The 17,583-nt window shown below is 45.5% G+C and overlaps 1 protein-coding gene across 4 annotated transcripts in view; it reads left to right on the forward strand.

Annotated features, from left to right (window-relative positions):
* The window catches only part of ELMO3 (engulfment and cell motility 3), a 286,359-nt gene that overhangs the window by 117,762 nt on the left and 151,014 nt on the right, over window positions 1-17,583 (forward strand). For all 4 annotated transcript variants that reach the window (XM_083164845.1, XM_083164844.1, XM_083164843.1 and 1 more), the window contains exon 7: window positions 2,792-2,891. In XM_083164845.1, the coding sequence (XP_083020971.1) occupies window positions 2,792-2,891 (100 nt within the window). The remainder of the gene's footprint in view (window positions 1-2,791; window positions 2,892-17,583) is intronic.

The following is a 17,583-nucleotide window of genomic DNA, read 5'->3' on the forward strand; positions in this document are numbered from 1 at the left end:
ACCTCCCCCTCCTGCAGCCTCACCTCCCCCCGTGGTTCCAAACTCTAACCACCACCCTTCCCGCAGCCAAACCTCCCTCCTTATTGCCTAACCCTAACTCCCCTCTCCCACAGCCAAACGTCCCCACTCCAGCAGCCTAACCTCTCTCCTTAGTTCCTAACCCTTACCTCCCCCACCTGCAGCCTTACTTCCCCCTCCCACAGCCTAACCTCCCGCCTTAATGCCTAACCCTACCCTCCCTCTATAGTGCCTAAACCCTAACCTCCCACCTCCAGCATCCTAACCTCTCTCCTTAGTGTCTAACCCTTATCTACCCCCTCCTGCAGCCTAAGCTCCCTCCTTTGTGCATAACCTTAACCTCCCCCCCTCCTGCAGCCTAAGTCCCCCCTCCTGCAGCCTAACCACCCCCCTTAGTGCCTAACCCTGATGTCCCCCTCCAGCAGCCTAACCTCCCTTCTTAGTGCATAACCCTAACCTCACTCCTCCCAAAGCCTAACCTCCACCCTCCCACAGCCTAACCTCCCCCCTTCCACAGGCTAACCTCCCTCCTTAGTATATAACCATAATCTCCCCACTCCCGCAGCCTAACTTCCCCCCTTAGTGCCTAACCCTAACCTCCCTCTCCCACAGTATAACTTCCCCCTTAGTGCGTAACTGTAACCTCCCCCACCCACAGCATATACTCCTCCCACCCACAGCCTAACCTCCCCCTCCTGCAGACTAACCTCCCTCCTTAGTGCCTAACTCTAACCTCCTCCCTCTGCAGCCTAACCTCCCTCCTAAGTACCTAAACCTAACCTCCCCCACCCGCAGTCTAACCTCCCCCATTTGTGCCTAAACCTAACCTTAGTGCATAACCCTAACCTCCCTCCTCCCACAGCCTAACCACCCCCCTTCCGCAGCCTAACCTCCCTCCTTAGTGTCTAACGCTAATCTCCCCCTCCCTCAGTCTAATTTCACCCCTTAGCGCCTAACCCTAACCTCCCTCTCCCACAGCTGCACCTCCCTCCTCCAGCAGACTACCTTCTCCCCTTAGTGCCTAACTCCAACCATCTACCCTCCTTCAGCCTAACCTCCCTCTTTATTGCCTAACCCTAACTTCCCCCCTTCCACAGCCTACTACCTCCCTTCTTTGTGCCTAACCTTAACCTCCCTCTTTAGTGCGTAACTCTAAGCGCCCCCCTCCCGCAGCCTAACCTTCCTTCTTAGTGCATAACCCTATCCTCCCCCTCCCACAGCCTATCCTCCCTCCTTAGTGCCTAACCTCCCTCCATAGTGCCTAACCCTAACTCCCCCCCTCCTGCAGCCTAACCTCCCCCCCTTAGTGCCTAACCCTAACCTCCCCCTTCCAAAGCCTAATATCCCCCCTCAGTGCCTAACCCTAACCTCCCCCTTAGTGTCCAACTCTAACCTGCCCACTCCCACAGCCTAACCTCCCTCCCTAGTGCCTAACCCTCACTTCCACCCTCCCACAGCCTAACTTCCCCCCTCCCGTAGCCTAACCTCCCTCCTTAGTGCCTAACCCTAATCTCCCCCTCCCATAGCCTAACCTCCCTCTTAGTGCCTAACCCTAACCTCCTCCCTCCCTCAGACTAACCCTATTCTCCCCCCTTAATGCCTAACCCTAACCTCCCCCTCCCACAGCCTTACCTCCCCATTAGTGCGTAACCCTAACCTCCCTGTCCTGCAGCCAAACCTCCCCCTTAGTGCCTAACCCTAATCTTCCCCTCCCACACCATAACCTCCTCCCTTAGTGCCTAATCCTAACCTCCCCCCTCCCTCAGCCTAACCCCATCCTCTGCCCTTAATGCCTAACCCTAACCTCCCCCTCCCGCAGCCTTACCTCCCCCTTAGCGCCTAACCCTAACCTCCCTGTCCTGCAGCCAAACCTCCCCCTCCTGCAGCCTAACCTCCAAGTTAATGCCCAACTCTAACCTCCCCCCTACCGCAGCCTAACCTACCTCCTTAGTGCGAACCCTATCCTCCCCCTCCCACAGCCTAACCTACCTCCTTAGCGCCTAACCTCCCTCCTCCCGCAGCCTACCCTACCCCCTCCTGCAGCCTAACCTCCCCCTCCTATAGCCTAACCTCCCTCATTAGCACCTAACCCTAATCTCCCCCTAGTCACAGCCTAAACCCCCCCCCCCCGCAGCCTAATCCCCCCCCCCCCCTTAGTGCCTAATCCTAACATCTTGCATCACAGCCAGTGGGATCTTGATTTAACTGCATTGAGAGAGAGAGAGTGAGAGAGAGATCCCCCCACAGTGACGGCAAAGAGGAGGCGTGGCTTACAAATGCCATCATTCCTGCAGAGGTCACAAGGTCCTAACACTAATACGCTGAGAGGTATGATATAGCAATGTACACATGCTTGGGACATTAGGCCGACATGACTGCAGGCTGACATGACTGAGTGCCGACATGGGGTTTTTCACTTTTTGGGGGGGGGGGGGGGGGGGTTTAAGACGACATGTGCTGACAGGTGGTATTTTATGCCCTACCAGCCATTAGGGCATAGTGGGAAAATAAAAGACTGTGCTGAGCCATGACAGAGGACGCAGTGGTTCGGTATAGTGACCATGTCAACTTTTTCGGGACCAAAAATGTGAAAAACCACATGTCGGCCTTTTAACTGTCGACCTTCACCATGTCAACCTAATGACCTGTCGACCTAATCCATATCAACCTTCAGTCAGGTTGGCCTTCATACATGTCGACCTAGTTGATGTCTATAAAATTATCCAAGTTGGATCTTAGCTGATGTCACCTTTGTAAAGTTGCTGTCTTGCAGGCTGGGGGAGGTGATGTGCCACACACTGAGGGCCACCTCTGAGTTGATGGAACATGGTTTTGTGTCCTGGGAGACCTTCAGCACCCTCTTCATACACAAGGTACGACCAGCAGCCATAGCACAATGTGACCTCACTGCCCGCCCCCCGTGCAGCATGTATCCTACACAAGGTACGAGCGGCAGCCATAGTGCAATGTAACCTCACCGCCTGTCCCCATGCAGCATATATCCTACACAAGGTAAGAGCGTCAGCCATAGCACATTGTGACCTCACCGCCCGTCCCCAAGCAGCATATATCATACACAAGGTACGAGCAGCAGCCAGAGTGTGACCCTAGGCTGAAAGCTAAGATTCCCCTATTTCCATAGGTACAAGATTTTTTAAAATCGGCCCTTGGGAACCGGAGATATCTGACTTCAAAGCAGTAGTGCCCATCCAAACCTGTTAATTGCTATTCCCAGTCAGATATTTCAGGTTCTGTCTGACTTAGAGTTTTTCTGAGGGTATATTCCATAAGCTGGGACTCTCCCCCTTTGATGGACACTAGTAGCTTGTCTTTACTCTGGTTACTGCTCCAGCTCCACACACCTGGTATGTAGTTTTATATTTTTGTTGGCAGATTGCTCTGCCTCCTGAATCCTGATCAACTAGTCCCCAATACCATTTGGTAGGTGGGGTTCTCTAGTTTTTAATTCCATTAAAATCTAAGTAATCTATTTCCGGGAACTGGAGATATCTGCAGTCAAGCAAGCTGTCCTCCCACCAAAACATCAAAGCTTCCCCCACCCCTACCGCTGGAAGATCGGTAGGGGCCCCAATACATTGCTATGCCTAGGGGTCTACACTGCTGTTGATGCCCCTGTATGTATATACTGTGTATGTATGTATGTATATATATATATATATATATATATATATATATGAACAAGTGTGGAATGGCGCACTTCTCAACTTCAGTCCATAATATATTAAACAATGTCCATAACTTGGTGTTATTCTCTTTATTAAAAGTCTTTTTAGACAAAACGTGCTGTTTTCACCTGATGCGTTTCGCCCAACAAGGGGCTTCCTCAGGGGTATCAGCTACAAAGCATAAACAAACATCATACACATAGTTAATACATAAACAGATTAATAAATAATTTTACATAAATATGGACAGTCAAGATCACCTCTACAAGAGTTATTCATACATCGGAGGATGTGAAACAATAAAGGAGCAGCTTATAAAAAAAAAAATGGGATATCTGACCGGGGTGCTGCAAGTGGAGGAAATGTAGGAGGGGTTGTATAGCAGCACTCCGCGGATTTTAACAAGAAGACTCCAGACACTGGTAACAGTCAACGTTTCGGAATTTACTTCCGTTCTCAAGACAAACCAAATGCATAATAAATAGTGAACAACATAAATACCGTGCAGTGTTCGACGATGTTTGGAATTATTATACAAATTTATTTATCAATTATTATATTTATTATTTATTATGTTTTCCTAAATTGACTACATATGTTAATTATTATTTATTCTTATCTTTATCAATATTAATATATAGTATTCATTATTAGTTCTAATGGTTTATATTTTTACATTTGTAGGTAAAATGGGTAATATTCACTGATAAGAATAATTAAATTGCAGGCACTGACACTTATAGGTAACCAATTGTATGGGCGATCAACTTGAATACCAGCATTTATTACCCCAAAACAACTCTTACTACCAGAGGTGGTATGTCATTAAATGGATGTGATTAAACTTGTAAATCATACGAATTGCTAATTCTGTCAAAAAAAAGTCTGATATAGTTGTATATTTATTCCCTGCGTAGGGGCCATTTCGGGCCAGTTATCAACCGATTGAGACAGTAGCATAGACTGGGTGCCCTTCTCTTTCGGCTTAGAGGAAAGAATTGCACACTTTCCACCCTGTTTGTAGTTTTACCACAACGTTGTTCTATAAAGGTATGTGTTTACAACCTTGCAGTGAGATACGTGATATATATATGTGTAAACATATGCCTACAAACCCCAGCACAAATTTATTATCTGTTCAACAACGTTATACTCCACTTATAAAGTCTTCAATTTCATTTATGAGCCAATACGACTTATTTCTACCTCCTACAATAGCTCTAAACTATCCATTTGAATATTGTTATGATTTTTTTTAATTAAGACAGTATAATTATGACAGTGTATAATCAAACTTTAATTTATAAAAATTGTGATTGGAGGTTAAGAACCAGTACTTTATGGCATCCATCCAACGATGTCCAAAGGAAGTAATGGTCCACAATATGGGTGGGCAGACTGGCACTCAGTCGAGGAGGATGCTGAAGCTGCCTTGGTGCGCTGACACCCTGGTCTCCCAGGTGACACAATAGATAGCAATACAGGCACTCGTCGGACCTAGGAATCCAAAATAACTGGACACAAGGGTCTCAGAATATAAGCAACGTTTCAAGCTTTACTCGCTTTTCATCAGGCTCAAATTACAACAGATACAAACAGCGTTTAAATCACCTTACCTCCACCGTGCTCCCTCCGGCTGCCGCGCACGCCGCCCATCCAGTTCCGGGTTCATCCCCAATGACGTCACCACGCTGCCGATGCACATTAGCTCAGTCACCAGGCTGGGCGGACGGTTGCCCAGCAACCTGTACATAAAAACAAACAGGTGTATAAAAATACTAAGATCAATAGACACACAGAGTAAATGACAACAGCTAATAAACAACAATAATGCATATGCTGAAATAATGATCAAATGACAGGCTGAACTAAAAAATTGTAAATTGCAGCGTCTCGCTGTCAAGGATGAAGGAGTGGACAGAGCCGTCCAACCAGGGGAGAGCATAGGCGGGCATCATAAAGGAATCCTAAACCTGTGAAGTGATCCCTGAGACCTGTACACATAGATGTCGACATACCGTGTCGACCAAACAATAAATTTATAAAAAGCAATGGAAGCTGCAGTATTCCTTTAAACCCACTGGAAACACCGTATTTAAATGGTAAATCCAGCGGGTCTCACACTGTAGAAGTTTATCGCGGTCTCCACCTCTTTGAGGAATTTGGTCTATGATTTTGTACCTAAGGGCTGACAAATTGTGTCCCAATTCCCTAAAGTGCCTTGGAACAGGCTGTTCATTGGTGGCAGGTTTCTAATAGTAGACATATGTGTACCCATGCATTCTTTAAAGGTCCTTGTGGTCTTCCCCACATAGAGGAGACCACAAGGACATCTGATGATACATACAACATGGGTACTCGACCTGACGAATAGGAATTTTGACACCTGAATGGGGGTGCAGAAAGAAATTGCCCGTTTCCAGGTAGCCACAGGTGGTACATCCGACACACCTGTAGCATCCTGGCTTTTTGGTCAGGAAATTGGTTTTACACAGTTTGTCATAACCCGTAATGTCGTTTCTTACCAGCCGAATACTGGTACTGACATTTGAGAATTTCTGTACAAAAGGAATTTTGGTATCTCTAGAAGAGGGCATCGTAACTTTGGGCAACAACGTGGCATTACGAGGAATGGCTAAGGCCTTGGTCTTAGCTGCCATTAATTCACTGTATTTGTACCCCCTGACAAGAAATTTTTTGATCATAAGATCTATCTCACCCTCTGCCTCCACCGGGTCTTCGCAAATGCATCTAGCCCGGAGGAACTGTGAGTAGGGGAGTCCTCTGATGGTGCTTATGGGGTGCTGACTGGAACAATGGAGCAACATGTTCCGATCAGTGGGCTTTTTAAATAGGCCAGTGTGGATCCTGCCACCATCCAGTGTCAAAGTGACATCCAGATAGTGTACCGAGACTGGACTGATCTCGAACGTAAATTTAATGGTACAATCTAGCGTGTTGATATGCCCAAATGAGATCCTCAAATTCCTGTTTCTGTCCTGTCCAGATACACAGAAGATCATCTATGTACCTGGTCAGGAAGAAAATGTTTTTAGAAACATTGGTATCTGAAAAAAAGAGATCCTCTTGATCTCAAACATAAAACAATTGCCGAACGCCGGAGCTACACAAGAACCCATTGCGCAGCACCGGCGTTGGACGTACCATTTACCGTCAAACAGAAAATAATTGTTAAACAATGTTAAAGACAATAATTCTAGAAAGAAGGGTAGTTCCGGGCCCCTGTATAGGGGGCTGGCGGACAGTAACCTTCTGGCCGCCTCTACACCAGCACCTTGGGGGATGCTGGTATTGAGGCTAACAACATCTAGGGTGCATAAAAAGCTACCCTGCTGAATGTCAGGAAGACTGATAAGCTTGTTCAATAAAGAGGTGGTGTGCTTTAGATATGTTTTCTGGGTCTGGATAGTGGGTTGGAAATGCATATCAAGAAATTTGGACATGTTATAGTAAATGGAGTCCTGGGCGGCTATGATGGGCCTACCGGGTGGTTTGGAGGCATCTTTATGGAGTTTAGGAAGTGAGTAGAGGACTGGTGCCATAGGGTGTTCCTGATAAAGTTGTTTGGCTGTAGAATTGGTGATCACTTGCTCTTTTATCGCCATCTCCAATAGATTGAAAAGTTCGGTACTTATGTATTATCTGGACTCCCATGTTAAATGCACCCCATTTTTTCATACCCCTACTATCCAACTACGCATGGAGTTGATTTTATATAGTGTGGCGAGCGTAGCGAGCCACCGTGCCCGAAGCGTGGTGAGTGCAGCGAGCCCCGCGAGGGGACGCGGTCTCATAAGAAAAACGGGAGTCCAGATATTACATAAGTACCAAAAGTTCCTTATTGAAACGGGATGTCGGATCAGAGTGTAACATGGTGTACACCTCTGTGTCGCTCAGTTGTTGAAGGAGTTCTTTATTGAAACTATTCAAAGATTGGTTATTGGTGGTGGGATCAAACTTTGATATTTTCTTCACTATACTGGATTTAACAGAAGTCTCTTCACCCATGGGTTGTTCACTGGAAGGTTTTTCAAAATGTTCTTTCAGTCTCAATTTGAGGTTGAACCTGACCGAGTCAATCTGCCATTGAAACTCATCAAACCCTTTGGTGGGCACGAAATTAAGTCCCTTACTCAAGACCGTCATCTCTGTATCTGAGAGCGTTCTGTTCGATAAATTGAATATTATTTCGCTTTTGTTTTCCCTCCTCTCTTCCCTTTTGAGGGTCCTGAGCCACTGGCCTCCTATTCTGACTGGTCGGCAGTTTTCCCGGCGTGACACGCTCGGGTCTTTACCCCTAAAGGTTTTTTTTTTTCCGTTTTGGAGGTGTCCTCGGATTCGCTCTGGGTTGAAAACCCTCCACTCGACGTCTCAGTCTCCCACCCTTTACATTTTCTCCAATTCTTTCTCTCTCTTCTTGCAGGACCTGTAGGTGTGTTGTATACCCAGGTATACACGTTATTATCAGCGTAGTCACGTTGGACTATCTCCAACTTGTTTCTTTTGAACTTGGCCAAGTCTCTGCGATACGTGTCAATTTGTGTTGAAAGCTTATCCAACCAATTTGTCAGGGAATCCTCCCTTAGTGTGTCGATGTTTGCAGCTTCAAATTGGACAATCTTCTCCTTAATGGCTGATAATTCTTTGGTGGCCTCAGTGATCACCAGCAGAATGAGGTCCAAACTGCATTTATTAAGAATAGCCACCCACTTACGGCAGATCTCAGGATTGTTCTTACCGATAGTGGGGGCGTTTCTTATACGGAAACCTCTGGGGATGTGGCCAACCTTGTGGTAATCTGACAAGGTTACCCCGTGGAGGTAAAAGTCAGTTTCTTTTTTTCTCAAACGGAGATATTTAAAAAACAACTGCTCATTAGACTCCTGGCCCCCAGTTTGTGACAGGTTTTCCTTAAAGCGGATGGATTCCGCGTCAGCATCTGAAAACGACCATGTTTCGCAAATCGGGAGAGTCACACTTTTGTATCCAGTAAGCTCTTGCATACTTCTCCACACGGGAGAGAGGCGGTTGCGTCACTGTATGATAAGTGGAAACACACTTGAGGAACAGGGGTAGTAGAAAGTGCTCAGTGGTGCTCAGTCAGAACCAGTACTTTATGGCATCCATCCAACGATGTCCAAAGGAAGTAATGGTCAACAATATGGGTGGGAAGACTGGCACTCAGTCGAGGAGGATGCTGAAGCTGCCTTGGGGCGCTGACACCCTGGTCTCCCAGGTGACACAATAGATAGCAATACAGGCACTCGTCAGACCTAGGAATCCAAAATAACACAAGGGTCTCAGGATGTAAACAACGTTTCAAGCTTTACTCGCTTTTCATCAGGCTCAAATTACAATAGACACAAACAGTGTTTAAATCACCTTACCTCCAATGTGCTCCCTCCGGCTGCCGCGCACGCCGCCCGTCCAGTTCCGGGTCCATCCCCAATGACGTCACCACGCTGCCGACGCACATTAGCTCAGTCACCAGGCTGGGTGGACGGTTGCCCGGCAACCTGTACATAAAAACAAACAGGTGTATAACAATACTAAGATCAATAGACACACATAGTAAATTACAACAGCTAATAAACAACAATAATGCATATGCTGAAATAATGATCAAATGACAGGCTGAACTAAAAAATTGTAATTGCAGCGTCTGGCTGTCAAAGATGAAGGAATGGACAGAGCCGTCCAACCCGGGGAGAGCATAGGTGGGCATCATAAAGGAATCCTAAACCTGTGAGTTGATCCCTGAGACCTGTACACATAGATGTCGACATACCGTGTCGACCAAACGATAAATTTATAAAAAGCTGCAGTATTCGTTTAAACCCGCTGGAAACACAGTATTTAAACGGTGAATCCAGCGGGTCTCACACTGTAGGAGAAGTTTATCGCGGTCTCCACCTCTTTGATTGGCTGGAATTTGATCTATGATTTTGTACCTAAGGGCTGACAAATTGAGTCCCAATTCTCTAAAGTGCCTTGGAACAGGCTGTTAATTGGTTCAATTTGAAGCTGCACACATCAACACACTGAGGGAGGATTCCCAGACAAATTGGTTGGATAAGCTTTCAACACAAATTGACACGTATTGCAGAGACTTGGTCAAGTTCAAAAGAAACAAGTTGGAGATAGTCCAACGTGACTACGCTGATAATAATGTGTGTACCTGGGTATACAACACACCTACAGGTCCTGCAAGAAGAAAGAGAAAGAATTGGAGAAACTGTAAAGGGTGGGAGACTGAGACGTCGAGAGGAGGGTTTTCAAGCCAGAGCGAATCCGAGGACACCTCCAAAACGAAAAAAAAAACCTTTAGGGGTAAAGACCCGAGCGCGTCGCGTCGGGAAAACTGCCGACCAATCAGAATAGGAGGCCAGTGGCTCAGGACCCTCAAAAGGGAAGAGAGGAGGGAAAACAAAAGCGAAATAATATTACATTTATCGAACAGACTGCTCTCAGATACAGAGATGACGGTCTTGAGTAAAGGACTTAATTTCGTGCCCACCAAAGCGTTTGATGAGTTTCAATGGGAGATTGATTCGGTCAGGTTCAACTGCAAATTGAGACTGAAAGAACATTTTGAAAAACCTTCCAGTGAACAACCCATGGGTGAAGAGACTTCTGTTAAACCCAGTATATTGAAGAAAATATCAAAGTTTGATCCCACCACCAATAACCAATAAAAGTTTCAATAAAGTATTGGACTTTCAAGCCATTAAAATAGACAAGAACTCAAGTCAGTAGCATTGCAATTTGTCCAAGGAAGAATTTATTTATTTGAAAAATCGGAGTACAGATAAAAGCATTGTCATCCGCCCCGCTGATAAGGGGGGTGGAGTGGTAGTGCAAGATGTTGATAAATATCGACAAGAACTCCTTCGACAACTGAGCGACACAGAGGTGTACATCATGTTACACTCTAATCCGACGTCCCGTTTCAATAAGGAACTTTTTTAATCTATTGGAGATGGTGGTAAAAGAGCAAGTAATCACCAATTCTATAGCCAAACAACTTTATCAGGAACACCCTACGGCACCAGTCCTCTACTCACTTTGTAAACTCCATAAAGACGCCTCCAACCCACCCGGTAGGCCCATCATAGCCGCCCGGGACTCCATTTACTATAACGTGTTCAAATTTCTTGATATGCATTTCCAACCCACTATCCAGACCCAGAAAACATATCTGAAGGACACCACCTCTATATTGAACAAGCTTATCAGTCTTCCTGACATTCTGCAGGGTAGCTTTTTATGCACCCTAGATGTTGTTAGCCTCTTTACCAGCATCCCCCAAGGTGCTGGTGTAGAGGCAGCCAGAAGGTTACTGTCCGCCAGCCCCCTATACAAGGGCCCGGAACTACCCTTCTTTCTAGAATTATTGTCTTTAACATTGTCTAACAATTATTTTCTCTTTGACGGTAAATGGTACGTCCAACGCCGGGGCTACGCAATGGGTTCTTGCGTAGCTCCAGCGTTCGCCAATTGTTTTATGTTTGAGATCGAGAAGGATCTCTTTTTTTGGATACCAATGTTTCTAAAAACATTTTCTTCCTGACCAGGTACATAGATGATCTTCTGTGTATCTGGACAGGACGGAAACAGGAATTTGAGGATCTCATTGGGCATATCAACACGCTAGATTGTACCATTAAATTTACGTTCGAGATCAGTCCAGTCTCGGTACACTATCTGGATGTCACTTTGACACTGGATGGTGGCAGGATCCACACTGGCCTATTTAAAAAGCCCACTGATCGGAACATGTTGCTCCATTGTTCCAGTCAGCACCCCATAAGCACCATCAGAGGACTCCCCTACTCACAATTCCTCCGGGCTAGACGCATTTGCGAAGACCCGGCGGAGGCAGAGGGTGAGATAGATCTTATGATCAAGTAATTTCTTGTCAGGGGGTACAAATACAGTGAATTAATGGCAGCTAAGACCAAGGCCTTAGCCATTCCTCGTAACGCCACATTGGTGCCCAAAGTTACGATGCCCTCTTCTAGAGATACCAAAATTCCTTTTGTACAAAAATTCTCAAATGTCAGTACCAGTATTGTCAGAACAGCACGTGACCTGTGGCCCCTTGTACAAAGGGACACAGGTCTGAAGACATTTAAAAACAGCTCATTGTTACCCAGCTTCCAACGTCAGCGGAATCTTAAGGATTGGCTGGTAAGAAATAACATTACGGGTTATGGCAAACTGTGTAAAACCAATTTCCTGACCAAAAAGCCAGGATGCTACAAGTGTGTCGGATGTACCACCTGTGGCTACCTGGAAACGGGCAATTTCTTTCTGCACCCCCATTCAGGTGTCAAAATTCCTATTCGTCAGGTTCTATCATGTTCGAGTACCCATGTTGTATATATATCATCAGATGTCCTTGTGGTCTCCTCTATGTGGGGAAGACCACAAGGACCTTTAAAGAACCCATGGGTACACATAGGTCTACTATTAGACAATCCCTTGAAGGTAAACCTGCCACCAATGAACAGCCTGTTCCAAGGCCCTTTAGGGAATTGGGACACATTGGGCGGTATTCAATGTGAATACCGGCAACGTGCAGCGAATCCTGTTTAGGATTTGCTGCACATTTGCCACTGGTCGCCGCGTTCCGGAGCCTCGCCGGCTCCGGTATTCAACGAGTCAGGGGCTCGCTGCCGCTGACCGGCGAATATGAGCTCCTGCGGCGAACGCCGCAGGGAGCCTGAGGACGGTGGCAGGCAGGGAGATGGAAGTCTCCCTGCCTGCCCCAGAGCGTATGTGGGGGGGAGGTGGGCTCCCCGGGTGCCAGGCAGCACAGGCTGCCCCCCAGGGGTGCCAGCAGGGGACCGGGTATATTCACTACACCCGATCATGCATATGTAACGATCGGGTGTAGTGAATATATGAATATATCATACAAAATCATACCAAATTCCAGCCAATCAAAGAGGTGGAGACCGCAATAAACTTCTCCTACAGTGTGAGACCCGCTGGATTCACCGTTTAAATACTGTGTTTCCAGCGGGTTTAAACGAATACTGCAGCTTCCATTGCTTTTTATAAATGTATCGTTTGGTCGACACGATATGTCGACATCTATGTGTACAGGTCTCAGGGATCAACTCACAGGTTTAGGATTCCTTTATGATGCCCACCTATGCTCTCCCCTGGTTGGACGGCTCTGTCCACTCCTTCATCTTTGACAGCGAGACGCTGCAATTTACAATTTTTTAGTTCAGCCTGTCATTTGATCATTATTTCAGCATATGCATTATTGTTGTTTATTAGCTGTTGTCATTTACTATGTGTGTCTATTGATCTTAGTATTGTTATACACCTGTTTGTTTTTATGTACAGGTTGCCGGGCAACCGTCCGCCCAGCCTGGTGACTGAGCTAATGTGCGTCGGCAGCATGGTGACATCATTGGGGATGGACACGGAACTGGACGGGCCGCGTGCGCGGCAGCCGGAGGGAGTACGGTGGATGTAAGGTGATTTAAAGCTGTTTGTGTCTATTGTAATTTGAGCCTGATGAAAAGCGAGTAAAGCTTGAAACGTTGCTTACATTCTGAGACCCTTGTGTCCGGTTATTTTGGATTACTAAGTCCGATGAGTGCCTGTATTGCTATCTATCTATCTATCTATCTATCTATCTATCTATCTATCTATATATCTATATATATTAAAGACTTTTAATAAAGAGAATAACACCAAGTTATGGACATTGTTTAATATACAGTATTATGGACTGAAGTTGAGAAGTGCGCCATTCCACACTTGTTCTCGTATCTTTTCTAATTCCCCTTAGCCAACAAACAGGGGTATTGTGGAAACAGGGAGGAAACTAATAATCTCTCACAATTTAGCGCGAAAAAGAAGGGGTTTGGTTGATATATATATATATATATATATATATATATATATATATATACATACCTATACTACCTTTTGGATCCTGAGGGAACCTGGGAATTTGCCACCGTGAGTTGGAGTGCCGAGCCGCAACACAAGGTCTATATATATATATATATATATATATATATATATATATTTTTTTTTTTTTTATTATTATTATTTATATACATTTGGTCTATTTATAATACTTTAACTGACCCAGCAAATACTGGGTCACCTAAGTGTCCATCTCCGTGCTTTGCTCCGCCCCTCTGGAAACCCCCTTGGGAAAATCCTGCGTTTGCCCCTGAGTTGGTCACCAGGAAGATGTTAGACAGTGATTAGGTCTACACCATTAGGTCAACATGCATTTAGGTCGACATGTGTCTGGTCGACATGCAAGAGGGTCCACATGAGTCTAGGTCAACATGGGTTAGGTCGACAGGGTCATTAGGTCGACATGGGTTAGGTCGACAGTCAAAAGGTCGACATGGGGTTTTTCACTGTTTTTTACTTGAATGTGAACACAGTCAATGTGGACACAGGTTAAAGTGCAACACGTCCCCTCGCATGGCAGGCTACGCTCACCATGCTTCGGGCTCTGTACCTTGCTACGCTCGGCACACTATTTTGTTCTCCCACCATGCCATAGTGGATGGTAGGGCATGAAATACTGCCTGTCGGCACATGTCAGCTCAAGAAACAGTGAAAGACCCCATGTCGACCTAATGACCCTGTTGACCTAACCCATGTCGACCTAGACTCATGTTGCTGGTGACCCAATGACCATATCCCCACTGGTTTATCACCGTGATACACATGCAGGACATATATCTGGGCAGTGCCCGCTCTGGTATATCACCGTGATACACATGCAGGACATATATCTGGGCAGTGCCCGCTCTGGTTTATCACCGTGATACACATGCAGGACATATATCTGGGCAGTGTCTGCTCTGGGTTATCACAGTGATACACATGCAGGACATATATCTGGGCAGTGTCTGCTCTGGGTTATCACAGTGATACACATGCAGGACATATATCTGGGCAGTGCCCGCTCTCGGCTTATCAAAGTGGTACACATGCAGGAGATATATCTGGGCAGTGCCCGCTCTCGGCTTATCAAAGTGGTACACATGCAGAATATATATCTGGGCAGTGCCCGCTCTGGCTTATCACGAAGGGCATATATCTGGGCAGTCAAACAAAGACTAGAGAACCACAAGTACAGTTAAAGCAGCTTTATATGTGTGTGTAAGGCTCCCTGTAATAAATTGTGCAAAAAAGAGAAAAGTATACAGCGCTGGGTTTGACTGAGTAAAGAGTAACACAATTAATCAATAAAAAGCATTTATTATACAATGTAAAAAAGACAATTAAACATTGTCTATAGAGAATTCTCATAGTAGGTCAATGAAAAAAAGAAAAAAGGGTGATGAGTTTAAAAACAGTCTGAATGGGTATTGCTCCATAAATAGGATTAATGCAACAGTTCAGTGTACTAATACGATTGAATAGTTACCAGGTATATAGCAGGGCTATTTTTCAGTAGGCTCCAGCAGGAACTGAGGCCCTTATTCTAGTTCACTCTTTCTGACAAAATCTTTCTTAGATGGACAAAACCATGTGCACTGCAGGGGGGCAGATTTAAAATGTGCAGAGAGAATTAGATTTGGGTGAGTCATTTTGTTTATGTGCAAGGTAAATACTGGCTGCTTTATTTTTACACTGCAATAAAGATCTCACTTTGAAGTAAAACCCCACCCAAATCTAATTATCTCTGCACAAGTAACACCTGCCTCAACTGCAGTGCACATGGTTTTGTCCATCTAAGAAATATTTTGTCAGAAAAAGTGAACTAGAATAAGGGCCTCAGTTCCTGCTGGAGCCTGCTAAAAATAGCCCTGGGTATAGGGTTGTATAATCTGTCTCCTGTATTTTCGAGGAGAATTTAGAAGGGTCCCGGAGAATTGTCCAGCATTGTGGATCCGGATTAACTCAGTAGAAAAGCAAGGTGTTACGGGTGAATGGTGTCAATGCACCCAATGGTGTCAATGCACCCAATGTGGAATCCTTTGGGTTTTTCAAGCCAGTCTGGGTGGTCTGGTAACAGGTGCAATTGGTGACTGAAACAGACGGTGTCTTAATGCGTTTCGACGTGTTCACACGTCTTCTTCAGGAGCAGTAGTGACTGGTACAGTATGTCCTAGGGGAGCTCTATAAATACCCTGAATTGATTAAGGCAATGTTTCCCAGGTGTGCGGGAAATAATTTCTGTATGACCAATATTTGTTAAAGCACACAATCAAACATATATAAAAATCAGTAAACAATATAGATGCACAGGAGGATAATGATATAATAATTATTCATCTTTAATAGACCATAAAAATGAGATTATACCTTTTGTATTTGAGACATATCAATAAAGTTGAGGATCACGTGATCGGAGCTGGTCACGTAATGCAGGAAGTGAATAGTTATTATCAGAATATGCATATATAGTGCGATCTGGAACATTTTAACACAAAAATAGTACCTGATGTATATCGTGACCCAAAGTATAGTAAAGGGGAGACCATGATTCTACTTGTCATACCGTTAATGTGGCGTTATATCTTGATCTACCCTTGATAAACCCTTTTTTGAGACTCTCCTGTACATATTCATCCATCGCCTTCGTCTCCGGGATGGATAAAGCATACAATCTACCCTTGGGTAAGGGAGCGTTGGGAACCAATTTGATGGTGCAATCGTACGGGTGATGGGGCGGAAGACTGTCTGCTTTCCCCTTAGAAAACACATCCGCAAAGTCTTGATAAGGGGAAGGTATCCCAGAGAGGGAGACAGACGCCACCAAGGCCGAGGTATTAAGACAATGCTGTGTATAGTAGGGACTCCAATGAGCAATCTGCGCCGAACACCAGTCAATAATGGGGTTATGTTTGACTAACCAAGGATATCCCAAAACTATGGGAATGAGAGGACAAGAAGTTAACAAAAATAAAATCTCCTCCCTATGAAATAAACCGATAGTCATCAAGACTGAGGGAGTCTGAAAAGAAATTGCCCCATTGGACAAGAGTTTCAGATGAGGAATACCCAATCTCTGGGCCAAACTGATATCCAGGAAATTTCCGGACGCACCACTATCTATAAATGCCGTACCGGAAAATTTATTTTCCTGAAAAGAAACACCACATGGAACTAATAAGGAATCATGGGAGGAAAACAATTGCAGGCCTAAGTGAACCCTCTCCTCGTTCACTTGGCCAAGGCTTTTACTGGCCTATTTGGACAATTCTTAAGGATATGCCCTTTGTTCCCACAATATAAACAAAGGCCCGAACTAAACCTACGGGCTCTCTCCTCCGGAGAGATGCGAGTCGCCCCAATCTGCATGGGTTCATCGATCTCCTCCGGAACTAGAGGGACATAAGGAAGGGACCGTGCTTGTACGCCCCGGTACGATCTCCGCTTACGGAGAAGGCGGTCAATCTTTATAGCCAGTTCCATCAGTTTATCAAGGGAACTGGGTACAAGGTACTGAATAAGGCTATCCTTGATGATGTTGGATAGGCCACAGCGGAACTGACTTCGTAGAGCAGGGTCATTCCATCCGCAATCATTTGACCAACGGCGGAATTCTGTACAATATACCTCTGCCGGGTCTTCCCCTTGTTTAAGGGCTCAGAGATGAGTCTCCGCGGAGGGTCGTCGTACAATAAACCTAACGAGCTAAAGAAGCCGTCGACTGAGGACAAGACCGGACTGTCGGGAGGTAGCCCAAATGCCCATGTCTGAGAGTCCCCCTGTAATCAGGACATAACCATGCCTACCCGCTGAGACTCTGAACTGGATGACCGGGGTCGAAATCAGAAATATAACTTGCAACTCTCCCTAAAGTTGAAAAAAGCCCTCCTATCCCCAGAGAATCGATCGGGCAAATTCACCTTCG

The sequence above is a fragment of the Crinia signifera genome, chromosome 11, assembly GCF_055691185.1.
Source record: "Crinia signifera chromosome 11, ASM5569118v1, whole genome shotgun sequence".
NCBI lineage: Eukaryota > Metazoa > Chordata > Amphibia > Anura > Myobatrachidae > Crinia > Crinia signifera.